The sequence below is a fragment of the Malassezia pachydermatis genome (genome assembly GCF_001278385.1).
Source record: "Malassezia pachydermatis strain CBS 1879 chromosome Unknown scaffold2, whole genome shotgun sequence".
NCBI classification, from domain to species: Eukaryota; Fungi; Basidiomycota; class Malasseziomycetes; order Malasseziales; family Malasseziaceae; genus Malassezia; species Malassezia pachydermatis.
The window spans coordinates 135,274-160,005 of record NW_017253139.1 but is presented as its reverse complement, the minus strand read 5'-3'; the positions used below and the strand labels follow the sequence as shown (position 1 = coordinate 160,005).

At 56.4% G+C, this 24,732-nt stretch overlaps 14 protein-coding genes across 14 annotated transcripts; 7 read left to right on the top strand and 7 right to left on the bottom strand.

The window, feature by feature from the left end:
- Positions 1-19: 19 nt before the first annotated feature.
- Malapachy_2131 (dna binding transcription factor) lies at positions 20-1,606 on the bottom strand (the record flags this gene model as incomplete). Its single annotated transcript, XM_018136623.1, has 1 exon — positions 20-1,606. The coding sequence occupies one exon, from the start codon at positions 1,604-1,606 to the stop codon at positions 20-22; it is 1,587 nt and encodes a 528-aa protein (XP_017993144.1).
- Positions 1,607-2,073: 467 nt separating this feature from the next.
- Malapachy_2114 (sco1-involved in stabilization of cox1p and cox2p) lies at positions 2,074-3,059 on the bottom strand (the record flags this gene model as incomplete). The annotated part of the gene is made up of 2 exons (XM_018136606.1): positions 2,074-2,850; positions 2,883-3,059. The coding sequence occupies 2 exons, from the start codon at positions 3,057-3,059 to the stop codon at positions 2,074-2,076; spliced, it is 954 nt and encodes a 317-aa protein (XP_017993048.1).
- Positions 3,060-3,191: 132 nt separating this feature from the next.
- On the top strand, positions 3,192-5,367 carry Malapachy_2144 (hypothetical protein; the record flags this gene model as incomplete). The annotated part of the gene is made up of 2 exons (XM_018136636.1): positions 3,192-3,371; positions 3,406-5,367. The coding sequence occupies 2 exons, from the start codon at positions 3,192-3,194 to the stop codon at positions 5,365-5,367; spliced, it is 2,142 nt and encodes a 713-aa protein (XP_017993199.1).
- Positions 5,368-5,373: 6 nt separating this feature from the next.
- On the bottom strand, positions 5,374-6,534 carry Malapachy_2109 (ferrochelatase; the record flags this gene model as incomplete). Its single annotated transcript, XM_018136601.1, has 1 exon — positions 5,374-6,534. The coding sequence occupies one exon, from the start codon at positions 6,532-6,534 to the stop codon at positions 5,374-5,376; it is 1,161 nt and encodes a 386-aa protein (XP_017993008.1).
- Positions 6,535-6,829: 295 nt separating this feature from the next.
- Positions 6,830-10,105, top strand: Malapachy_2139 (arm repeat-containing protein; the record flags this gene model as incomplete). The annotated part of the gene is made up of 2 exons (XM_018136631.1): positions 6,830-7,077; positions 7,105-10,105. 2 exons carry the CDS (start codon positions 6,830-6,832, stop codon positions 10,103-10,105), a joined length of 3,249 nt encoding a protein of 1,082 aa, XP_017993136.1.
- Positions 10,106-10,172: 67 nt separating this feature from the next.
- Malapachy_2134 (hypothetical protein) lies at positions 10,173-11,078 on the bottom strand (the record flags this gene model as incomplete). Its single annotated transcript, XM_018136626.1, has 1 exon — positions 10,173-11,078. The coding sequence occupies one exon, from the start codon at positions 11,076-11,078 to the stop codon at positions 10,173-10,175; it is 906 nt and encodes a 301-aa protein (XP_017993141.1).
- Positions 11,079-11,310: 232 nt separating this feature from the next.
- Positions 11,311-12,417, bottom strand: Malapachy_2133 (f-actin capping alpha subunit; the record flags this gene model as incomplete). The annotated part of the gene is made up of 1 exon (XM_018136625.1): positions 11,311-12,417. The coding sequence occupies one exon, from the start codon at positions 12,415-12,417 to the stop codon at positions 11,311-11,313; it is 1,107 nt and encodes a 368-aa protein (XP_017993142.1).
- Positions 12,418-12,524: 107 nt separating this feature from the next.
- Malapachy_2121 (hypothetical protein) lies at positions 12,525-13,221 on the top strand (the record flags this gene model as incomplete). Its single annotated transcript, XM_018136613.1, has 2 exons — positions 12,525-13,053; positions 13,085-13,221. 2 exons carry the CDS (start codon positions 12,525-12,527, stop codon positions 13,219-13,221), a joined length of 666 nt encoding a protein of 221 aa, XP_017992869.1.
- A 165-nt stretch (positions 13,222-13,386) lies between these two features.
- Malapachy_2143 (hypothetical protein) lies at positions 13,387-15,576 on the top strand (the record flags this gene model as incomplete). The annotated part of the gene is made up of 1 exon (XM_018136635.1): positions 13,387-15,576. The coding sequence occupies one exon, from the start codon at positions 13,387-13,389 to the stop codon at positions 15,574-15,576; it is 2,190 nt and encodes a 729-aa protein (XP_017993194.1).
- Positions 15,577-15,775: 199 nt separating this feature from the next.
- Positions 15,776-16,489, bottom strand: Malapachy_2105 (60s ribosomal protein l6; the record flags this gene model as incomplete). The annotated part of the gene is made up of 1 exon (XM_018136597.1): positions 15,776-16,489. One exon carries the CDS (start codon positions 16,487-16,489, stop codon positions 15,776-15,778), a length of 714 nt encoding a protein of 237 aa, XP_017992983.1.
- Positions 16,490-16,922: 433 nt separating this feature from the next.
- Positions 16,923-18,524, top strand: Malapachy_2120 (bifunctional protein; the record flags this gene model as incomplete). Its single annotated transcript, XM_018136612.1, has 1 exon — positions 16,923-18,524. One exon carries the CDS (start codon positions 16,923-16,925, stop codon positions 18,522-18,524), a length of 1,602 nt encoding a protein of 533 aa, XP_017992868.1.
- A 113-nt stretch (positions 18,525-18,637) lies between these two features.
- On the top strand, positions 18,638-19,984 carry Malapachy_2150 (hypothetical protein; the record flags this gene model as incomplete). The annotated part of the gene is made up of 2 exons (XM_018136642.1): positions 18,638-19,097; positions 19,125-19,984. The coding sequence occupies 2 exons, from the start codon at positions 18,638-18,640 to the stop codon at positions 19,982-19,984; spliced, it is 1,320 nt and encodes a 439-aa protein (XP_017993070.1).
- A 332-nt stretch (positions 19,985-20,316) lies between these two features.
- On the top strand, positions 20,317-20,992 carry Malapachy_2154 (hypothetical protein; the record flags this gene model as incomplete). The annotated part of the gene is made up of 2 exons (XM_018136646.1): positions 20,317-20,484; positions 20,951-20,992. The coding sequence occupies 2 exons, from the start codon at positions 20,317-20,319 to the stop codon at positions 20,990-20,992; spliced, it is 210 nt and encodes a 69-aa protein (XP_017993074.1).
- On the bottom strand, positions 20,846-24,595 carry Malapachy_2128 (gpi inositol-deacylase; the record flags this gene model as incomplete). The annotated part of the gene is made up of 1 exon (XM_018136620.1): positions 20,846-24,595. One exon carries the CDS (start codon positions 24,593-24,595, stop codon positions 20,846-20,848), a length of 3,750 nt encoding a protein of 1,249 aa, XP_017993106.1.
- Between the last annotated feature and the right edge of the window lie 137 nt (positions 24,596-24,732).

Below are 24,732 nucleotides of genomic sequence, written 5' to 3'. Positions count from 1 at the left end.
GTACACTGTAACACGATCCTCAAGGTCGCGCCTCGCTCGTAGGGGGCTTCTTGGGCTTCTTCGACGAACGTGGCTTCATGCTGGCCAGCCAGGCTTCCTGACCACGTCGGAAACGTGGGTGAGCAAAGCTGGAGTGCATGCCGTAGAGCTCGGTAGCGGTGTTGTAAGGCCCTGTGGTGCTTGCTCCTATGCGCTGACTTTGCTGGGTACGGGCAGCGACGACTTGCATTTCCACAGCATCCAAAAGTCGCGAGGAGGATACACGCTGGAAGCCGTACAAGTTGAGCTGCCGCACAAACGACGCATTGTTGCCATGTTTGAACAGCTTTGGGAGGACATCCGCCGCAAATTCCGCCGCCACCTCGGGCTCGCTATTAATAATAATCGCATCACCAGCCTCGTTCCAGTGAATGTACTTGCCATACAAGTCGGGGTTGATCATCAAGTGCCACAGCTTGGAAATGAAAGCTGAGCAGTTCGCAGCGCCGCCGAGCCGATCGCGGATCGCAGCCACCTCGTCGGTCTCATCCACGTACGTCCGCATCGACATCTTCTTCTCGTCCTCGACACTCGTGCCTGCCATGGACAAGCGATCCAGCGCTGCTACAGCCATGTGCATCTGAGAACGAGAAGACTCATCAGGCGAACGCCCATAGGAGGAAGAGAGTGGTCGCGTCGGGAGCGAGTGAGGCAGAGACAAACGCCCACCGCCAGTGACGGTCGGCATCATCATGTCCGAACGCTTCGTCGTGTGCATAGGCACGCCTCGTCCGTGTATCCGCATCGGCAGCTCAGTGTCATCGTCGGTCATCTCATCGTCAATGCCGGCTGCACTCACTTCATCGTCCGTCTCATCTTCATCGTACGCTGACAACACGCCATGAGACGTCATCGGCGCAGAGGTGCTTGGCCGTGTGCTTTTGCTCGCACGGTGGAACGAAGTCCATGGCGGAAGGCGCGTTGTCCGCATCGATGTCGACGAGGGCGTCATGCTCATAGCATACGCTTGGCTGAGAGGGCCCACGGCGCCAGGCGATCGTGAGGGGATGTTGTAAGGCATGCGGCGCGAACTGGGACCTGGCACGACGTTGAAAGTGTCTACACTTCGCAACGAGGTGCGGCGTACGAGGGGAGAGCGCGGATAGCTGTGTTCCAACGACGGCACCATCTCGTCGTTGTCCATGTGCGGCACGAGGTTGGGACTTACATCGTCCACATCAGCATAGTGAGAAACGGTCCGTGTGCGACGGTCGTCCGCACGGTACGAGGTTGCAAAGACATCGTCCACAGACATATCTGTATCGTCAGCACTCTCCGAGGCATGCTGACGTTCCGCGGAGAGCTGGAATGTCGACATCGCCGAGCCATGCGGCCGAAGACCCATGTACGGCACGGAGGAGTACCGTGGAAGTTCGGCACGGTACGCTGGTGTAAGTGTAGGCAACGGTTTGCGTGTGAGTGGTGTGGCGCTGAGCCATGACGATCCCTCCCGCAAAGACCGTGGCGGTGCTGGAAGTCCTACACCATCAGGAGGGGTGGGTAGTTCCACAGGAGAGTGAGAGCCGCGCGATTCCATCGGCGGCGCCGCTGGGGCCGGAATGGGCATCGGGGAATGGTTCGTAGACCGTATCATCCGCGCGGGAGTCCGTTTCAGAAGAAAAGAATCAGGACTGGGAAGACGGAGTGGATGTGTAATTGTCGTGGGCCCCGGCACGAGGGCACAAACGCGTGCCCCTAACAATGTGGCCCACAAAACTGGCGCGTGTGTAAACGTTGCACCCCATACCTGCACCTGATTGGTCACATGGTGTGCACGGACGACGTCCGTTCCCTCTTCGGGCCAGCCACAAACGACTTTATCTAAAATAGACACGCGTTTATCATTTGCGCTGGTCGGCAGGCACACCCTATCTCCCATGGGCGCGAAGATACGGAGCGGCTTGGTTGTGTGTATGCAGGCATAGTGCAAGACCTCGATAGGAAGGGTCTTTCCTATGCATAGATGTCTACCCATGGCATGTAGGTAATCGTCGCGCTCTCTATACGCGTATGCTTGTTTTTCGAACTACACAATTAAATGAGGCGGTCCTGAGGCACGACCGCCGGGGGGACAGACGGTGTCAAGCTCGGCTCGGAAAAGAGTTCCTGGTCCGTGGATAAAGCGCGTCCATCTGTTGCCGCCTTGTGCTTCGCATTAGCCTCTTCCAGCGGGAGGCCGGTCGCACGCCAGCGCTGAATATAGTCCAGGGCCTTATCACGCACTTCTTCCTCCGTCGAGCTCTTGCCGAACGCATCGACAAACTTGCCCTCAGGATCCATCAGGTAAAAGAAAATCGAGTGGTCCACAAGGTAGTCCGTCGAAGGGTCCGCGCCAGGAGGTGTGCTGAAGTACACACGGAATGCCTTGCAAGCCGCCTTCACGGCTTCGTACGAGCCTGTGAGACCGACCATACGTGGATGGAAATCGGCAATGTACTCAGCCACCATCGGCACACGGTCTCGCGCCGGGTCACAAGTAATAAAGACAGGGTTGATCACGTAGCCGTGCGTCTTTGCCACCTCGTCAACGACGGCCGACATCTTATCGAGCTCTTCAGGGCAGATGTCAGGGCAGTTGGTAAACCCAAAGTAAATCAAGCTGAAGCTACCCAGCAGATCCTTCTCTGTGAATGGGTGGCCGGTGGAAGAGACCAGCTCGAAGGGACCACCGATACGTGGACGACCGATCGCCGCCTGCTCTTCCATTTTCTTCTGCTTAGCCTCGGCCATCTTGGCCTTTTCATGCTGGAAGTAGAAGTAAAGACCGACACCTGTAGCAATAAACAGCGCCGCCGCTGGCAAATTGAATGGCTGTATGTTAGTACGACCAATGCGGTACGTACACCTGTGCTGTTGGTCGGCGGCAAGGTGGTGTGGGACGCCTTGCTAGTGGGCCGCTCGCCTTCCGTGCTCAACGCACGGAAAGGCTGTGGCAAGGCCCTAGCAGGGAGTGGCAGCATACGCTGACGCACTATGGGCGATACGCCAACGCGTAAAGGCCGCGCAGAGGCACGCAGCATAGAGATCATTCGCAGGGGAAGGGGGGTGTCGAAGATGGCGTGGCGTGGTGGAGCGTGCTCTCTTGGCGTGATGTGTACATCGGCCGAGGCCAAAGAGTGTCGCTGGAACGTCTGTGCTTTTGCCCTTGCACGATGAGCCGCCGCGTGAATCGGCGATTGCAGCGGCAGCAAGAAGAGCTGGCGCAACTGCAGCAGCTCTCGGCGCCGGGCAACACGGAACAGGTACCGCCTGACGCTGTGCCGCCGGCTGATGATGACGACAAGGACGAGGAAGCTGCGCCTGTCACGACGATAGCCACAGGCTTTGCATCGGTATGTACGCATAGACGTTTGACTCACGCGCTAGTTGGCCCTGGATGAGACGCCAGACGATGCGGATGATGTCCCCTCGGCCGCCCCAGAAACCAGTATACCATCGCAGAGTAAGTCGAAGAAAAAGAAAAAGAAGGCGAAGGCTAGCGTGACGAAGGATGTGAATGCCATGTCGCTCGAGGAAATGGATGCGCTCCTTGCTAGCGAGACTACGCAACGGCCAGCGTCGTCGACAGATGCACAAACTCCATCGACACACGCCAAGACGCCATGGACGACGCTGCGTAGTGTGCTTGCCCTGGAAGCAACGCAGCTCGATCCAGCGCAGGAACTTCGGCGTCAATTCGGTGCGGCTGCGATCAAAGCGTACGAGCGTGAGAAGAACCAAGCCCCAACGCGCGCAGGTGGGCGGAATCGTGGCGCGCACCTCAACTCCAATATGCGCGCTCGGACCGTGCTGAGCACACCGAAACCTACCTGGCCGGATCTCGGACGCTCGTTTGTTGGTTTGTCGATGACGACGCGCGATACGCCCCAGGGCCGCATATGCAGCTGGGAGCACAGCCGCGCATACAAGCAAGCGCAGTTTCAGTTTGCGCAGGCTGTGCGTTCGTACGATACGCAAGCGCTCTACGCGCTGCTGCGTGTGTTCCCATGGCACGTTGATACACTACTGCAGCTGTCGGATGTATCGCGATACCAAGGCGACTTGGGCCAGGCAGCGGACTTTGTGGACCGCGCATTGTTTGCAATGGAACGTTCGGCGGCGTCGACGTTTGTCACGTCGCTCACGTCGAGCCATGGCCCGCCTCTGAGCACGTTTGCCCGTGCAGAGAACCGCGCGTTTTGGCTCGCGGCGCACCGCAATATTGACTTGTTTGGGCGGCGTGGGACGTGGCGTACCTCGCTGGAATGGTGCAAGTTGGTACTGAGCCTGGATGTCAACGATCCTCATGGCATGCTGCTATGGATGGATTTCCTAGCGATCAAAAGCAAGCAAGGTGCCTGGCTCTTATCGCTCATCGATGCACTGGATGCACACCTAGCGACGCAGCAGGATCGTATGGCGGTCGACAACGTGCGCGCTTGTACACCGCTGGATCACGAGCGTACGATGGCGCGCGAGACAGGGCATGGCACGCTGGATTGGTGTGCTGGACTGCAGTATGCCCGTGCCTTGGCACTGCGTGCTCAGAACGAGACAGAGGCCAGTGATGCGGCCCTACGCCTGGCCATTGCGCGGCATCCACGCACGGCGATCTTGCTGGCTGATAAGCTGGATGTGAGTATGCCGCCTGACGTAGTTCGTGCTTTCCCGATGCAGGGGATGTATGCTGCCTCGACGCCGGCGCTGGACGAACTGCTGGCGCACTTGTACGTCCATCGTTCCCTGAGTCTGTGGAAAGAAGCGAGCCATACGACGTGGTTCCGATCCATCGCCCAGGCTGTGCTTCCAGCGCTCGTCGGTGCTACGTACACGCTCGGCACCGCGGAGGCGACGACGTGCCTGGGCGTGTACCGCCACGTCCTCGTGGCCGACCTGCCTGCGGCGCTGCATCAACAGCTTGTGCGGTACTTACCGCCTCACGTCCGCAGTCCGCCTGGTGGCCTCGATACGTTTGATCCGCTGCCGCCGGCCGACGGCACACGCTACGATGAAGCGTACTATGGTGCGCTTATGGAGCAGGCTACGTCGCAGTCAAATGCGCATGCACGGCTCTGGGCTCTGTTCCAGCAGATGCAGCAGCAGGCGGATCCGCAGCAGATTGAACAAGTGCTTGAACATGTGGACGACGAAACACGCGATGCCTTGCTTCAAGTCGTCGGCGCCATGCCAGGGCCTGCGGTGGGGGAAGCGGCACTTGCCGACACGGATGCGACGCCGGCGACCATAGACGATGCAACGCCGGCCGAGGAGGAGGAAGAGGAAGATGCGACGGCTACGGACGAGCCCAGCATGCTACGCCGTGCGTGGAATGCATTGTGGGGTACATAGACATATCTACACAGCCGCAAAGAATGCTTTTTGCGCGTGACAGTCGGCATTCGTGCAACCTGGGCATCGAAGGCGCATTTGACGACTGCATGCCCCCTGCGCCCACGGCACCGTACCTTCCGGTGACGAGGCCAAATGCACTTGCACGGTATCAGCGAGCGCTCGCAAGAACACTGGCTCGTCGTTCAGCGAGGGCGCACGTACAAGGTGCACGCCCAGCTCATGCGCATCCTCTTGCAGCTCCACGTCCAATTCATACAGTGTCTCAATATGATCACTGGTAAAGGCAATTGGGACGACCATCACGTGCTGGAAACCCTGCTTCGCCCAGCCCTTGAGCGTGTCCACCGTCTGAGGCCCCAGCCACGCCGAAGGGCCGACTTGGCTCTGCCATGTGAGGCGGTAGGGGTTCGCCCACCCAAGCTCCTGCATGACAGCTGCTACCGTCGCAGCGACTTCGGCTGGGTATGGGTCACCACGGCCGGAAACAACTTGCATCGGAAGCGAGTGTGCACTGAACATGATCGGCGCTTCCCGTGCGACCTCGGGCGGGAGCTGCGCGGCAGCTTCGCGTACACGATTCGCAAACGCACGTACCAGGCCAGGCTGCGTCGGCCATCGATCAATGACCGACCACTGAATCGACCCTTCCGGCGCGCCACGTGCTTGACGCCGCTGGATCTCACGGTACAGCTCATTCAAGCTGCTGCCCGTCGTGCTGCAGGAGTACTGCGGGTACTGCGAGAACGCCACAGCACGCTTTACACCATCCGCCGCAAGCTCGTCCATGCACTCGGACGTGAGAGGCGAGGCGTATCGGAAAGCCACGTACGACTTGTGCGGCGCCGTCGCAGGCGAGAGCTCGTCCAGCATACGAGCCATCGCCTCGCCCTGCGTGCGCGACCACGGGAGAATCGGCGAGCCACCGCCAATCTTATCGTACTGCGCCTGGATCTTGGGCGTACGTCGTCTCGCAATGAGGGGGCCCAGCTGGGACTGCAACGGCAAACGCATTAAATCGCGGTCCAGAAACAAACGAGTGAGGAACGGCTGGACCTCGTCCAGCGTGGAGGGACCGCCCATGTTCATCATGACCACGGCAGTCGGCGGCTTCGACTGCCGCGCTGAGGTGGAAAAGGCGCGTACACGCAACGTCCTACGCCACATGAAGGGAACAATGCACGATCGCTCGCACGCCCACCCTTCGAAATACCCTGCACGCGATTTGACGGCTGGACCCCCGCAGCGCGTGCGTGGGCTGCGGTGCCTCTCCGCCTAGGGCGAGCGCCAGGGCTCCCCTCACGTGGTATGCACGTGACGAAAAAAACCCTCGCTCTGTCTCTCGCTCGCAGGTCCAGCGCAGTGTTGGTTCGAACCTCCTTCGCGCAGTTCGTTCGTCTGTCTTCTCGTCGATTGGAGCGCGTGGGTGTACGAGTGGACTCGATAGGAATACAAGCGCCGGATGGACACGCAAGAAGCACAGCTCGTACAAGCTGTCGAAATTGCATCCAATGCAGCGGCTGTCCAGGATGCGAACCTGGTAAGCCAAGCGCTGGCGTACTTGGAGCAACTGAAGCAGGCTACAGACGAGAGCTGGAGTCTCGGTTGGCGCGTATGGATCGCACGGAATGACGACGGCAGTGCACCGAAGTATGAGCATGCTATCCGTCTGTTTGGCCTGAACCTTGTGGACGATTTCCTCGACAGACGGTACGTGTTGCGTCATCTAACCATCAGCGTGCATGAACAGCCACAGGGCTCGGAAGCGCTCTCCTTCCTGCAGGAAGGCGCCATGACCTACCTTCAGACGGAGTTTGTCCATGGACAAGGCGAGCAGGGCGTGGCGTTTATGAAGAACAAAATCGCACAGACCTTGGCCTTGCTCACCTTGCAGACGTATAGCCTGACGTCCTCGTATACGTTCCTCACTTCGGCGCTGGCCCTTTGCACCGCGCACCCAGACGACGCAGAAGGTATTCATGTCGTTGTCACAGACTTGATGCTGCGAGTGCTCCACGATTTGTCGCTGCACCTGGGATCAGATGTCATGCTGCGTTCCGTCCGCAGCAAAGAGCGTCTGCAGCGTGATGCCGTAGTGCGCGATGAGATTCGCGCGCATCATGCAGCGAGTATCGCAGAGCTGCTGTGGCGTGTGATTCGTGATGCGTTGCAAGCGCTGCAAGCACCTGATACCGGCGATGACGCGCCGCAGCATATGACCGTACGTACGGCCGGCCACGTAGCTACTGTGGCTATGGCAGTGGTCGGCGACTATGCGTCGTGGATTGATATCTCGTTGATTGTCTCGATGGATACGGTGCATGTCCTGTACAATGCACTGGACTCGTCGCACCATGCCTTGCGCTATGCTACGGCGGACACACTTTGTGAAATTGTGTGCAAAGGTATGAAACCTGCGGACAAGCTAGCACTGATCCAGGGCCTCAGCTTGGAATCGGCGTTGCAGCAGCTGGAGGCGACGACGCGTACACAGGACGATGTGCATACCGAGCTGCGTGAGCACTTAGCCAAACTGGTGAATGCCATTGTGACGGAGCTCTGCAAAATTGCCGAAGATACCACAGGTGCCGACGCAGATACGCGCGAGGCGGCACATACGAGCCTGCTGGCATTCCTACCGCAGGCCCTCGCCTTCCTGGCCGACGAGTACGATGAGCCGGCCGAGCAAGTGCTGCCTAGCATTCACCTTGTGTTGGGTCTGTACAAAAAGACGAAGCGGCACAATGAGGCCCATGGCGCTGCGCAGGGTCTAAGTGCACCGCAAAGTGCCTTTGTCTCAGAACTGATTACGCTGGTCCTGCGTAAGATGAAGTGTGACCCTGAGATGGAATGGGACGATTCGTCGCTGGTCGGCGGTCCAGCTGAGATGGACAGCGACGAATCGGAAGAGGACGATGAGCAGCTTGTCAAGTTCTACGAGCTGCGTAAGCAGCTGCAAGTGATTCTCGGGGCGATTGCAGCCATGGACGAGCCCCTTGTCTCGAATACTGTTCATGCACTTGTGACCAACACGCTAGCAGCGGGGGATCCGAGTGCGCTGCCATGGGAGCAGGCGGAAGTGTGTTTGTACGCAGCGTTCTGCTGCGGCGAAGTGCTTTCGTCGGTGCGTGGCAACAAAGTCGGCCTGGGTCCGCACTCGTACGTTCAAGTGCCAGCGGAGCCTGGCAAGCCACGCAATGTACGTCAGTCGCTGAGTGTGTACCAATCGCTACCGCCCAACACACTGGGCGAGCTTTTGCAGGTATTGTTCCGCTCGCGTATTGGCGCACATATGCATCCAGTGGTCCAGCTGCAGTACTTTGAGACGGTCGTGCGGTATGCTACGAGCTTTGTCCTGTGGCCAGATTTGCTGCCTACGGCGCTCGAAGCGTTCCTGGATCACCGTGGCTTGCGTCATCCACGTGTAGGTATGCGCCGCCGCATCAACTACCTGTTCTACCGGTTTGTGCGTGACACACGCACGGCGATTCCCTCGGAATTCGTTCCGAAGCTGCTGGAGAGTATGCAAGAGGCGCTAGTGGTGCATGCTACGCTGCCTAGTGTTACGCCGGAGGAAGATCCCTTGGCGAAGGCCACCGAGAAAGCAAGTGCTTTTGACAGTCAGTTGTACCTCTTCGACACATGCGGCCTGCTTCTTGCGCAGCTGGGTCATATGCCTGAGACACAGGTCTTGCTCTTCAAAGCCATCACGCAGCCATTGTCGGAGAAGCTGCAGCAGAGTGTGCATGCCTTTGCGGCGGATCCCAGCAACTTGCAGTTGGTACTGCAAGTGCACCATGTGATTCTGGCGCTGAGCACGATTGCCAAGGGCTTCCCAGACTACGATGCAGCACGCGCGACACAGCCAGCCTGGATCGAGGAAGTGAAGCCAGTGACGGAGCAGATCGTGATGGCCACCACGGCGCTGAATCGCTTCCTGATTGTGCGCGAGGCGGCGCGTGGAGCGTTTGCACGCATTGTGGCGTCGGCTGGCCCGGCTATTCTGCCCTACATACCCACCTTGGTCCATGCGTTGGTCAACGAAGTTACAGAGGCCGAGCTGGTCGACCTATTGAACTTCTTTGGGCTGCTGATCCACAAGTACAAGGAGAGCATTCGCCATGTGATGGACGATTTGCTGATGGTGCTTATTACGCGCATCTTCTCGTTCCTGAACCAGGGCGTCCAAGGCACCGACGATATGGTCCGACGTGCAGATACCGAGCGTGCGTACTTTGGTCTCATGAATGCACTGCTGGCCGCCGGCCTCGATGGTCTTCTTGTCTCGGAGAAGAACAAACCCCAGCTGGAAACGGTCCTGCAAAGCCACGTTTACTATGCAGAGCATGGCGAGCCTGTGACACAGCGGGCAGCGCTCAGTGTCTTGACGCGCCTCGTGCCGCTGTGGGGCGGGCAGGATGATAAGGCCCTCGCTGGATTCGACCAATTTATGTACGAGGCCCTCTTGCCGCTGGTGTTCCAGATCCCGGCGAAGGCCTCGTTTGATACCACGGATGCCCAGTCACAGCTAGTGCTCGCGGAATTGAGTGCGCTACTCAAAGCCCTGTCTACAACGCGTGGCGATGAGTTTGGGCAGTACCTGACGACGGTGTACCTCCCAAGTGTACACTGCCCACCAGAGCTCGCGATGGAGCTCTTAAAAAACATACAGACGCTCGAGCCGAAACCGCTCAAGCGCTACCTGGACACCTTCATAGCCCAATCGCGTGGCGCGTAGATGACGTATGCGATGAAACGGCCTTGGCGATAGAAATACATGTCCATACCATACGATCTATTCTACACTACACAGCCACAAGCGAGGTACGACGACGAGGCGAAACGACCAACGACGCACGTCGGCCAGCCGAGCCATAGTGCAGGCCGGAGGCACGACGCAACGGCGTCGGAGAGATGCTGGGCGACGAGGCGGCAGAGAGCGAATCAAAGTCGATCCATTCCATCGATGCCTGTAAGGCTGCAGGCAGATGATGGGCATCGAGTGACATAAGTAGAGAATCAAAGTGCGTCTCAATGGGCGACCATTCCGCCGGACAAGGTGCGCGAATGGTAGCCACCGAGGCTGGCCGTGTGGGTGATGGCAATCGTGTCGCAGGCCGCGGACTTGACTCAATGAGCACAGGCACATCAGAGCCTACAAGCCATTCGAGCTTGCTTTTGTATGGCGCATACGTATCATGCTCCTGGGACGGATGTGAGGCGGGGCAAACATAGGATGTGGGCCCACTTGACAGCCGCGCAAGACGCCGAATACTGCTGCGCAGGGCTTGCAAGTACATCCTCGCCTCTGTCTCGTTGGCGTTCAGGCAAATGACCCATTCGACCATGGTGCCTTCCTCATTGATACCTGCAGCGCTGAGGTGCCATACCAAAGTACCATGCTCATTAGGCGCCTGCCATACATCCGTGCGTGACTCGGCATGCAAGGCTAAACACGCTTGAAGAGAATGAGGCGATTTAATGGCATACAGGTGTGTGTGGAAGGTAGCCGGTGCTTCCGAGTGCACCAGTACATACTCGCGCATACGCGAGGCCCCACAGAAGCTGGCAGACCACATGGCCTGCCATGCCTTGGACCTAGATCGAGGTCGTACAGAGAGACGGCGTGCCTGGCCAGGCTCCACCACGTACGCCTTTTCACCATGAAATTGCAAAACACCCTGCTCACGAATCGATACAGCACGATGCATTACTCACGCTTCAATGCAAGACGCAATGAGGGGCATGGGCACGCATACCTGCTGTCTTTATCCATCCAACACCTGCCGCTTCCGTGGCTTTGTTGCACGGAGCACAGGCCAAGACAAAGGCGCGTCATTGCTCCACCACGACAAAGAAATCTTGGCACGTGAGAGAAAGCCATTCAGCGCTACATACATACATACATACACACATACACAAGCAGACTCAGCGTGAGCCCCTTTATTTGTTGGCAAGTTCAGCTCCAAGTTTGTAGCTCACAGCCTTATCCCAATCAATCTTTTGTCTCGTGATGGGCAAAGTACGACGTAGAGCTTTGAACGCTTTCTCACGTAGCATCTCAATGGTATTAAACAGCATGCCTTGATATGCCTGTTCATGGGCCTCAATAGCTGCTACAAGAGCCGCCGGTAACTGGGTGAGGTCATCGGTATCAATGCGCGGGGGCAGCGCCAGTTGCTTTGCATGCATTTGCACGTTACCATTCTCAAAGTAGTGCGATTGGATTTGGATGTCCGCCTGCGTGAAGGAGCGCGTTGCCACGTCGAAAGAGTACGTCGACCGCCATCGACCTGCCCAGAAATTGCGCAGATTGTACTTGTTTCCGACAATATGTAGTGTAAATACACTTGAGTTTACATCTGGGATCTTGTCCGAAGCCTGCGAAGAAGCGGAGGTCGCTGCCTCCGTCGGCGGGGGGTCATCAGAGTGAGACGGCGCCTCGACATCCTTTTCCACATTGCTGTCGTCTGTGCCGGGGGCTTCTGTTGTACTACTGCCGCTGGCATCTGTCGGTGCATCTGTCGGTGCATCCGTCGTTGAGCTCGCTTCGGTTTGTTGAGACGTGTCCACAGCCGCCAGAGCCATGTCCACATAGGCGGTGGGCGTGTAGGCAGCCGATATACCCGTATGGTAGTGATTGTACACATACTTCGCTAGGGCTTGGTCGATCGAAGATCGGACCTCCTCTACAGGCCCCTTTACACGCTCACAAGGATGGACATCGCGTACTGACTCCTGTGCATGGTCGTAGGTAAACAGGCACGACAGGTTCGGATCGATATATTTGTCGCCTACCTTCGCGGCTTTGCATACAATAGCGTCACCCTTCTGCTCACCATATGCAAGAGAGACAGTAGGAAGTTGCTCATGCGAATGTTGCTCGAGCCACGGTTGGAGTTGAGCCGACAACTCAGAGTCGGAAACGGAGGAGGCCATGATGCCTTTGAGATCTTGAAGCACATTCTGGAGCTGTCCTGGTGGTGTTTGAAGGAGCATCTGCAGGCAAGGTGCCGCAGCACCTTCAGCTTGCATAGGTTCACTGGCCATGGTTGCTAAACGTCGAGAAACCGAGACGCCCCGCCCCATCTATGTGGAGGCTCTGGGCGACACAGGGCGCGCACCTCGCTAACCACCTAACCAACACGACCACTACCATGGATCTGGATACACTGCCGCCATTTTCCACATTATGGCTCGTAGGTGGTGTTACCCTAGCTGCGCTAGAGAGCTGGGGCATCATATCTCCTTATTACATGTTTTACTCACCCCAATTTGTATTTAAACGGCGGCAGTATTGGCGTCTGATAACTTCGTTCATGTACTTTGGACCGCTAAATCTCAATTTGCTGTTCAACTTGTTCTACTATGTGCGGTTTGCGTTCATGCTTGAGTCCCAAACATTTGGATCGACACGCCGCGCAGAGTATGCATGGCTCTTGCTATGTGCCTCTCTGGCTACGCTCTTAATAGGCTCTGCCTGCTCCATTCGATTTCTTTCGGAGCCGTTGTATTGGCTTCTGATGTATGTGTGGAGCCGCAAAAATCGACACTTGCGGGTCGGATTCTTTGGATTGATCGTCATCAGCGCTGCCTATTTGCCGATCTTGGAACTGTTCTTGGGTTATTTTAATGGCTCGTTTGGCGACGGACGTCAGGTTTTAGGATTGGTTCTGGGCCATATCTGTACGTATCATCGCCAATGTCTTACCTACAGACTATGTCGCAACGGAACTCTGGCCACGCGAATACGAAGGGATGGGCCAAAACTGGCTTCAGCCGCCACAAGTATGGTACGTATGCATAGATCTTACCCGGCACAGGCTCTCCTTGTTTGGCACACGCGCGAACTAAAATAGCACTTTGTACTTAGCTAGATACCCCTATGTTGCTCTTCGTTCGGTACACAGGCACCGAGGGTCTTAACTGCGAGGATCGGAGGTTGTTCTGACTAAGCAATGTGGATGAAGATTCGCGTCTGGAGGTTCTCGCCTTTGCTTTTCTTGTGGACGCTGCTGCATGTGGGTCGCATGGGGCACTCGGTGGCCGCAGATGGGCGTGCCCAGGCCTGCTACTGTGCTGATAGGCGCGCGAGGATTGCATTCATCGCTGAGCGTGCCTAAAAAGCAGACGAAGACACGTACGTCGGCCACAAGGAAGGACACGGTAGTGAAAACCCCACGTAAAGAAAAACGGCGTGCCAAAGACAAGAACAAAACGCAGTCAAGTGCGACAAAAGCAGAGACAAAGCTAGATGACGATGCCGATACCGATGCAAAGAGCGATGAGAAGCAGAAGAGAGCGACGACAAAGGACACTGGCAGCGCAAGAACCAACTCGAATACTCGAGCCACATCGTTCTTGTTTGGCGACGAGGCCCAAAAGGCACGTGTGGTTCGTCTGGAAATGTGCGAGAAGGAAGCAGAGCATGGTCTTCGATTTGGGACTTTGTCCTCGTCGGACGTCCGCATCAAACCAGTGAAGCCCTTGCGTCCCATGGAGGTGGCAACGCTCGCTCATGGCCTGGATCGTGTCCTGTTTAACCCTGGCATTCACTGGCTGCGTGATAAACGAACGGGCATCTATAACTTTGATCCCCATCTTCGCAGCGTGTTGGATGTAGATCTGTTTGACTACAGTGCCTTGCCGCCTTATCTGACCTCCAGTCGGGACCCAGAATTGCTGGAAATTACCAAGAAGCAAAAGATGAAATACTGCGGCAGTACAAGTAGCATGACAGGCCTGCTGAGCCACTGCTACTTTCTGCTGAGTCGATGGAAGGAACCGGAGATGGGCGGGTTCAGCCCAAGCTTTAGCGACATGTCGTCAGGCTTTAGTGAAGGGGCCAAGCTTCCCGTCTCGATCAAGCTGCAATATCAACCTGGTGGCTTTTACGCCGTGGACGCTGATAAGGGCTCCGATGGAGAGACGGACAACACGAACTATGTGCTTACATCGCTGGGCAAAAGCTTGGAAAAGTTCTTGACGGCGTCGCCGCAAGAGTATGCCAAGTACGAGCGTGTGAACAGTTGGAAACTCACAGAAAAGGAACGTACGCAAAAAGAAGCATACCACTATGCCAAAACCGACCGCTTCCTCCTTCGTTCGCAGCTGGATTGCCAGGACCCTCGTCTACCGAACAAGACGTTCGACTTGAAGACGCGCGCTGTGGTCTCGATCCGCAATGATCGTGCCAACTATGCGGAAGGCTCGGGCTACCAAATCCAACATGCACGTGGCCTTTGGGAGTCGTTCGAGCGAGAGTATTGGGACATGGTCCGAGCCGCTTTTCTCAAGTACAATTTCCAAGTGCGTATTGGGCATATGGACGGCATTTTTGTGGCCTACCACAACACAGCGCAGATCTTTGGTTTTCAATACATCAGTCTGGAGGAAATGAATATGCGTCTGTTCGGCAGTAACGAAATGGGCGATATGGCGTACCACATGTCTCTTGGTTTACTGGAGCGCATCCTCGATACAGCGACGGAATGCATACCCAATGAAACGCTCTCCATCACCATGGAGACACGACCAGGGTCTGGATCGATGTCTGTGATTGTCGAGGCAAGTTCGTCGCCGCAAGTTCTTCAACTGGATATCGAAATGGACCGCTATGTGAACGAGGCCTTGGTGCGTGGCCCGGTGGACCTGGCACAATTCCATGGGCCGAAGAGTGCATCGCAACTGGAAGATATGCTGCATGGTCGCCATGAAGACGATCTATCCAAATTGGATTGGCATGTGGACTATTGTATCACGCCACGACATGATTTGAGTGAGGACCAAGTGCATGCCAACCTCAAAGACATTCGGCAGCGACAGCGGGCCATGCGAACCTTGTGCCTGCCGAATGTAGCCATGCTCAATGAGCGTGAAGCATACCGTATTGAGGTCCTAGGCAAGCGGCCAGACGCATTGAAGCGTTTCCTGGAAGAACGTGAAGATGGTACGGCGATAGGTATGCCGCTCGCGCCAGGGCAGCACACGACACGCGAACTAATCGAAAAGCAAAATACCATACCCCTCGATGAAGCCCCGAAAAAAGTGCCCACGACACCCGTGCGCTGGCTACGCTACCCGGATATGACCGTGAAACGGGTTCGCGAACTCAGTCGACAAGGGCATGATAAGCACCAGCAAGAGACGAAAACCACCGCCTTTCAAAAGCCCAAAGTATACCAATCCAAACGCCAGGCACATACATAGTTAACGACGAGCTAAGAAGAACAACACTACCACATTCATCTGGCACATTCGTATTCGATTCGGCCTATTTTGGAACATAGACAAGAGTGTGAATTCTATGGCAAAAGGAGCGCCTTGTCTCCACCACTCATGCCAGGCACATAGCCATCAGCCCACGCAAACATAAGATAAGGGCTATGCGCATGTATCATCATCGCACTTAGAAGCGGAGTGCGTGGGGCTTGTCACCCTTCGAGAGCGAGAAGGTGGCAGCAAGGTACTTGCTCATGATCGGACCCTCCTTCTTCACAGCAGCGAGAATCTCCTTGTCCAGAGCCTTCTGGTCAGCGACCTTGCTCTCAGCGAGCGGGGCCTTGTTAGCCGGGTCAGCGAAGAAAGCAGCCTCAGCCTTCACCTTGGCAGCCTTCTCACGGCGGAAGTATGCATCGTTCAGCTTCTCGTCAATCTGGACGTTGCTGAGGTCGATCTTGGTGCTGGTGGCGATCACGTACGCCTGGTTGACGCGGCGGATCGGGACACCGTTCAGCTTGAACGGACCAGTCACGAGGAGGAGACCGCTGTCGAGCTGCTTCAGGAAGACAACGCGCTTGCCACGGAAGCGACCAGCAAGGAGGATGAGCACAGTACCGGGGGTGATGCTCTCACGCAGCTTGGTCGGCTTGGGAGTCTTGCGGTTGACCTTCTTCGAGCGCACATCGTCGGCCGGGTAGAAGCGCGGAGCCTTGTTCACAGGGAGCACACGCTTACCAGCGTTCTTGGCACCACCGACAGTCTTCTCTTTGGTGGCAACGGGAGCCTCCTCGGCGGCGGCAGCCGGCTTGCGGTCAGTGTGCTTGTAGCCACCCTTCTTCGAGTACAGCTGGCTGCGGCCGAGACGACCAACGTACGGGCTGACAGTGCTGTTGCGGGCCATGGTACGCTAAGTAGGTTAGTACTGTTCGTCACGACAAAATGCAACGTAGGATGAAAACAGCAGCGGCTCAGAATCCCTCGCTCAATGCTCAGTCGTATTCCAAGCTCGCGCCGATCCTCGCGCAGTAGAATACGTACTGAAGTGAAACCACTAAGTTCGGCCTTGATGGTTGGAAGTAGAAATCGACCGGCGTGCGCGACGCTTTCTCACGACGAGCGACGCTCTCGAAGAAGCTAGAGACTCACGCCCGTGTAGTCACGTGAAGAACTTCAAAACTAGATAGCCTGACGGCCGAGTGGAGTGAGATGCCACGTGGCTAGCAGGTGGTCCGCGCGCGCTCGGCCGGCCACGCGATGGTCTTCGAATGCTGCGAAGTGCAGCAGGAGTACGACGCGGGTCTCTGGGGCGACTACTGAGCGCGTGCTACCGCACTATGTCCACCACGACAGCCTCGTCGGCCCGCAGCTATGCTGCAGCCATTGATGCACTAAACTCCCTGCAGTCCAATGCAGCTACACTCGAAGCAATTCGCCGTAGTGGCAGGACCGTCAACGAGCTCAATGAACCGGAAATGACAGAGTATCTAGAACGAATTGGACACCAACGGGCTGATCTGGATCGCATTCATGTCATTCATATTACTGGTACCAAGGGAAAGGGCTCGACAGCGGCTTTCTGCGATACCCTACTTCGGAAAGTACGTCCAACCCACCATGCCGGCAAAATCGGACTGTACACTTCCCCACATATGGTCGCGGCTCGCGAGCGGATCCGCATTGATGGCGAACCCATTAGCGAAGAACAGTTTGCCAAGTTCTTTTGGGAAGTATGGGACCGTTTGGAGCAGAATCCAACCCGTCGATTCGAGACAACGCCGCTGCGTCCCATGTACTTCCGCTTCATGACGATCTTGGCTTTTCACGTGTTCATTTCTCTGCAAGTCTCGGCTACGTTGCTAGAGGTGGGAATTGGTGGTCTGTACGATTCTACCAACATTGTGCAGCATCCCGTCGTGACAGGTGTCACGGCGCTGGGCCTGGATCATACCGCTTTGCTGGGAAATACCATTGAAGATATTGCCATGCAAAAGGCCGGTATCTTTAAGCCGGGTGCACCTGCTCTTTCTGTAGAGCAGCCAGCGAGCTCATTGCACGTGCTTCAATCATATGCTAACAAGGTAGGTGCCTCTTCGTACGAAGTGGTCCCTGTGAAACCTGAGCTTGCGTCGATTCGCCTGGGTCTCCCGGGTGATCACCAACAAACCAATGCGAGTCTGGCTGTGGAATTAGTACGTGCTTTTGCGCACTCGGAGACAGGCAAAGCCTGCTTTCCCGGCGCAGCCGATGTGCTCGGTGACTGTGGCAGCCCTCTCAACGACATCATTAAGGAGGGGCTGAGCGATGCCTTCTGGCCAGGCCGCTGTCAAACGGTACCGGCTAGCATTACGGCCGGTGCTACGTACTGCTTGGATGGCGCCCACACTATGGAAAGTGTGCGGTTCTGTGTCAAATGGTTTGTCCAGACTGTTCGTACTAGCACACAGCCGAATATACTGGCCTTCAACTGTACAAACGGCCGTTCGGCAATGATCTTGTTGGGCGCTATGATCGATGAGCTACGGATCCAAGAAGTAGACCCTGTTACCTTTTTCCAGCACGTCTACTTCTGCACTAACAATACGTACGCGGATGGCGGGTCGGCCAGTGACTTGAAGTCACTATCAATTGACCCCAAAGACTTGGAGAGCATGTCTATCCAGCGAGAGCTGCTGCAAGTATGGTGTGAGTTGCAGCATGTAGCTGGACCCAGTGCAGACCAGCCTCTCACTGTGACATGGGCGCAAGACTGTGTGGCGCATGTCGTGCCAAGCATTGAACATGTCATGGATGCTGTGCGTTCGCTGCATGCCAAAGCTGGTGTGATCCCCAATGTATTCGTAACAGGAAGCCTGCACTTAGTAGGTGGATTTATGGCACATTTGCAAGCGCAAGGCATGCTGGACAATGGCTTGCGTAGCACACAGTCGATGTCATAGCGATGTGGGTCGAGGGGCGTTGCTGCGCACGTCCCCTATTCACCTCCACATAATCGAAGCGAGGTAGTTCCCTAGTGAGAAACGTACATGCTTGGCCGTAGACTGCAACGACCATGTCCGTGCGTACTATGCTTCAGCGACGCGGGCCGTGTTTGCCCCTGGCCTACCCCAAGTCTTTGCTCCATACTAGCAGAATTGTTTTGGAAAATGCAAGCACGACTAGCCAGAAAAAGGCAGCGTTTCCGGCCTCGTTTGTGCTTCCGACAGCAGTCCCCAAGATTTCGTCGATGGCATCGGAAGAGTCAGTCCATCGTCGTAATATCCTTGGGCTCTTAGAAGCACTAAATCTCCCGCAAGTGGAATACGCATTTGCGTATGGATCGGGCGTATTCAGCCAGACCGCAAAGTCCAAATCCACCGATGGGAAACCGCCTATGATTGATTTGGTCATTGCCGTAAAAGACCCAGCTCATTGGCACGCCATGAATATGAAAAAGAATCCTGATCATTACCCATGGTGGACCCGGTGGCTGGGAGCCCTGACTATGCGCTCGGTACAGAACTGGGGTGCGGGTATGTGGTACGTCCCGTACGTCAAAGTCAAGGGTGACATTGTCAAGTACGGAATCATCGATACAAACAAACTGTGTGACGATCTGCTCTATTGGAACACGCTCTATGCAAGTGGCCGTATGCACAAGCCTACAGCGCGTCTCTTCGATGCTACGAAAGACCGTGTGCCGCGAGCTGAGCAGGCGAATTTGGCATCTGCTTTACGCACGGCGCTCCTCCTTCTCCCGGAAGAGTTTACGGAAAAGGAACTGTACTACGCCGTGTCATCGCTCAGTTACATGGGTGATTTTCGTATGAGCGTGCCTGGCGGCGAGAACCAAAACAAGATTCGCAACATTGTTGAGAACCAACAACTGTGGTTCCGGGTGATGTATTCTGCCTTGCTCACGCGGCTTGGGTTTGTGTCCGTGACGCAGCATGAAAACACCTTCTATATGAAGCAGGACAAGTCGCCTGCGATGCGTGCTGTTGTTGCTGCGAACCTGCCTCAGACGCTTCGCATGCGCATCGTGAAGCATTTCTTGTCCAAACCTGGCTTACACCCTATTCTCGCCAAACTCAAGGATGAAGACCCGGAGATGCTCATGCCCATTCGACCTTCGGGCTTTAGCAAGCTGGGAGACACAGAGCTCACGCCTGAGGTACTTGACAAGATGCTCGAAGACGACAGAAACAGTTTACCGAAAAAAGCCACGTCTTTCTGGTTGACGGTGGTTCAGCAGCCATCGTTTGAAAAAGTTCTGAAGTCGGAAGTTTCCAAGATTGTAAGCGAACCGGCACGCAAGCAATCACTGAAGGGTTTGTATACGGCTGGGGTTGGCCGTTCCCTGCGATACCTGTGGTCCAAACTGAGCAAATATAGACAGGGGAAGAAGGAGCAGAAATAAACCAATGCAGTTCATGGCATGTAGACGCTTTTTGGTAGGGAGGGGTCGCTGGGGGACCTGCTTCTGACGCACGTAAAGCAAGATCTATGCGTCGGTGTTAAGAGGCACGCGCGATGCTTTTCTTTTTCGCAAGGTCCATCGTCGCTTTCCCTCCTGAATGAGGCCAATGACTGCACCGATCAGCAAGGATGCCATAGCCAGGGGCTCTAGGCCTCTTTCGCTCTCGTACTTCGCGAAAGTGGACGCGGGTGAAGTGTCAGCCAATCAGAATGTGGGATTGGCGCACGGACTAAGCCGCGCTTCGGTGCCATCCCATCGCTTCATCCCACACTATGAGCTCGTCTGTGACGGAGAAAGAATCTGTGCTGCCTGAAACCTCGGCAGGTGCGCCTGCCACGGCATCGGAGCCTATTTCGGACGTGAAGTCCGGTAAGGCTCGCGCTGAAGATGACGATGATGACGAGGAGGAGGAGTACAATGAGGAAGAGGATGAAGACTTTGTACGTAAAACTGTGCACTAATGAGTAGGTCGAAGACGAGGACGATGACGACGAGGAGGACTTTGACGAAGAAGAAGACGACGAGGAGGATGATGATGATGATGATGATGATGATGACGACGACAACGACGACGACGACGAGGAAGAGAACGCACCTGGCGCAAGGTACGTGGTTCAGGTAGAGACTGACACGGCAGCGGTGCCAAAGTGGGCGAAAAGCGCAAAGCTGAGGACGACGATGATGACGACGATGATGATGGTGATGACGACGACGACGACGAGGACGAGGAGGAGGAGCCTACAAAGGTGGCTCGTACAGAGGACTAATATGCATACACTCATTACATGCCTCGACATAGGCCTACATGCTACGGCAAGCTTCAATTTGCTGCTCTAATGCGTGCAAGGATTGTTGTAGTTCGTAGATGGTCTTCCATGCAGTTGTCTCCCCGTCCTTTTGCACTAGAATCGATGTGGCTTGTTGGAAATGACGTTGCGCGGCTTTTAGGGACCGTGGCGGGAGGCCGCTGAATTGGTACAGAGGATCGAAGCCTTGCGCCTCAGGCGTAGGAATCTCACGCTCCTTAGGCTCATTGTCCGTCTGTTGTGGTGTGCCATGACGGCGACGCAGCCCTTCGGTCTTAGGAGATGACGTTGTCGGGGCAGAAGGGATCGCCGCGTCCATCGCAACACGGATCTGTGCGGACATGCGCTCATCGTAGGCATCTCGACCGACCCGCTGCCCGAACGTGCCTTCCAACGACATTTTGGCGCGTGTCAGCTGCACGAAACCAGCTTGGAGCGACTCCGTGAGCTGGTCTCGTGCTTGCAAGTACGCATCCAGCGTCGCCAAGTACGTCTCAAGCAACGTATCGATTTGCGAAGAGGCCTCGACGGCAGGTGGGACTTGCAAATGCGATACGTCGTCCAGCTGGATGGACTCAAAGACCGGTGCAGGGTGGTACAGAGGCCACACAAGCTGTGCGATTTCCCACAGCAGGACTAGAACAAACGATTCATAGACCATATAGCTGTACCGAATGCCGTAAATCAGCGCGCACAGCGCTAGAAGCCCGTACATGACGCGTGTGCCCACAGTAAACACAGACTCGGTGGGCCGCGTAAACGACCATGGCGCTGCGTACAAGTACATTAGACCCACCAATGGCAGCACCGCAAATGCATTGTGCTCAGTTCGTGCTGCGCCCATCGAGAAGCCAGCGTTGACGTTGCGAATCCAAACCACGAGAACCGGTGCATGCAAGGGCACGAACCAGACGAGGAACTGCAAGAGCCATGCGTTGTGCGTATACGACTCTTGCAGAAGTTCGACGAGGCGTGGATCGGCAGGTGTGCGACGCCGCGCTTCGTGGTATGCCATGTACGATTGCGCCGTGGTAGCCGCGTGGACCATGGCCGCCAGCACGATAAGAATTTGGTACGGCAAAAAGATCAAGAGCGTAAGCAGTGTCGCGATAGAGATCCAGGTACGTCGGCGTGTCAGCCACTGCGTCCATGCAAGACGCGTAGGGAGCGTGGTCAATGGCTCCGGCGCTACGCCAGGTGTGACCAGCGAAGGCATATAGCGGCGTACTAGGGCGTACCATAGCGCAAGGCCGCCAGTAGTGATCGCACACATCGTCAGGGCCAGTGCCGCTGCGAGAACAAGAAGCACAGGCCCGATCCACAAGAATTGGAACGATGTTGTACCGATACCGAGGGCGTGCTTGGGCGCACCCAACGCGCCGCCCAGATGCAGAAACACATGCAGGAGAATTGCCGTGCCAAGCGCATAGGCCATACCTGGGCCTAGCACAGTCGACGTAAGCGCATGCCATGGCGTGCCGGGCTGCCACCGTGCCAGTGCCAGGAAGCCGAGCGGGAAGACCAGCAGGGCCAAACGGTAGCGAAGGACCAGCAATCCCAGACTCGCACGCCAATGCACAGAAGCACGAAGCGTCGTGAAGGGCAGCGGGCAGCGCTCGTTGTACGTACTGGAGAACACTGTGTGTCTGTACGTATCAAGCAGCCACAACTGGAAACGCCAGCCATGATGAGATGGCACAGGCATGAACGGCGCTGGGCCATGCAATGCAACCGGCAGCGTGTTGGTATGGAACACATCGAGGGAGGGGAAGAGGCGTGAGTCGCCTGTCGATTGGCTCAGCACACGCACCATCGGCGGCGTATGTGGTGGCGGCGGGTTCAGTCGCGCCGCACAAGGAGCTGGCTCTAGCGTCAGCGTATAGGCTAGCAACGACGAATCCATATCGGGCAGATCCCATTCCCATAGGGGTGCATGCTCTTCAAACGAGCTAAGCAGATCAAGCACGTTCACGCCAGGCAAGTCCCATGTTGTAGACTTGAACCAGGACGGAGCGCCACGTAAGACAAACGGCTTGTTCTCTGTCCACCCCATCTCCAGGACCGTGGAGACATTGAAGGCACTTGGATGCTGCGCTGGTCGCCGGGTATACTCTACACGCACGGTTTCCACATGGTGTGCGCGCAGGAATTCATGGCTGAGATACAAGCGGTGCAGCGAAATGCTGGGATGGTCGTAATGGTAGCGGGCTTCAGGGAAGAAGGGCGCACGCTGTGGCTCTTCTTGTGGTGGGACAGACCATGGAAGCAGGTCAAACGCTGTATTTAAAATGGGGTAGCACCATGCCGGCTCGATTTCGCCCTGCTCCACTTCCACGGCCGGTTTGCGCGAGCAGACGGTGACAAAGATTTCGTTGATCTGGCTCACGACATGGCCCACGTCCGGGTTGGCGCCGATGGCCAGGTTGGTGACGAGCTCAAAAGCCAAGGCCTCATCGCTCTCTGTCACCTGGCCGGTATACGTCTGCCGCGGGCCAGGCGGCGCAAGCGCTTTGAATACCGCGACATTGATATCCGGCACGTGGATGCGATTTAAGAGCTCAGGCTCATACTTGGCCAGATCCGTATGTAGGAAATGGCGGTCCAGGTAGATCGAGCTAGTGGGCCCTTCCGATGCTGCTGCAATAGCCACGGCCTTGTCGTCCGCCGCGGCTGCGTCCAGTGGGATGCCCAGCAGATGTCGCCAAAACTCACGGCGCTGGCCCTGCACGGACGGGGTATTCCGTGCTTCGTAGACACGACCGTAGTGTTTGTAGTCACGCAGCATCCCCCGCGCAATCTTGAATCGCAACTGGTCGCACCATACAATAGCCAGGTGATCTGTCGAGCTCCAGAGCGCAGATACCGACGTCGTGAACGTCGACAAGCGCGACATTGGCGCATGAATCCCGCCAAGTGTCAGGGAAGAGGCATCAGACGAGAGCTGTGTATCCAGCAAACCGCCTGCAATCGAGATAAGCAGCGGCTCCGGGCCTTCGATCGGCCGTTCAAGCTGCATATACACGTCATTGATTGTTCGATCAAAGGGGACGGGTGGGAACGCATGCGGTGTTGAGAGCGTGACGATCGTATCCACGCTCGCAGGCACGTAATTCGGCAGGTGGCGCACTAGGCGAGCGACCAAGCCTCCCATGCTATGGCCTACCAACGGCACAGTAGCGTTGCCTTCGCTGGATGACAGAGGATACAGTTCACGCAAGTACCGCACGACCTCGTTGACAAAGAACGCCTGGTCACGCAGCGTCTGGCCATGGAACGCAGAAAAGTCCTCGTTGAAGTCGATGGTGAACCAGTTGACAGGGCCCGGCGCATCGGCAAATTCCTCGTTCGGCTTGTCAAAGTACTTCGCCCAAAACTGGTCCGACGCACTCGCGGCCATACTGCGGACCTGTGCAAAGCTGCCTGCATTCCCAGGGATAAAAAGCACAGGCGAGGCATGCATCGTACGGTCTTTCGTGGTAAGACTCGGCGTTGCGTTCATCTCGCGGTACTCACGCAGTGAGTACTTTTGCATCACCGGAGAACGTGACGATGAGAACGCGCGAAGCTGCGCATCGTGCACGACGTACGTGGGATGCATGTACGCCATACTGCACTCTTGTCGCAAATCCAGCATCTGAGGCGTCCACTGGAACGACAAGAGCGCAATGCCTAGCATAGCTAGGCTCACTGCAATAAACAGCAGGGGCCGAGACGATGCCTGCCAATCAGCCCGGCCCATTACCATGTTAGGTGGGAGAATGGTGGAGGAAGAGCGTCTAACACCACGACGAGGTACGCGAGGCACGGCACGTGATGACGCACCGGCCACCACCATCCTGAGGACGTGGCCTGTTCATCCGGGGACGCAAGCTCCACGCCACC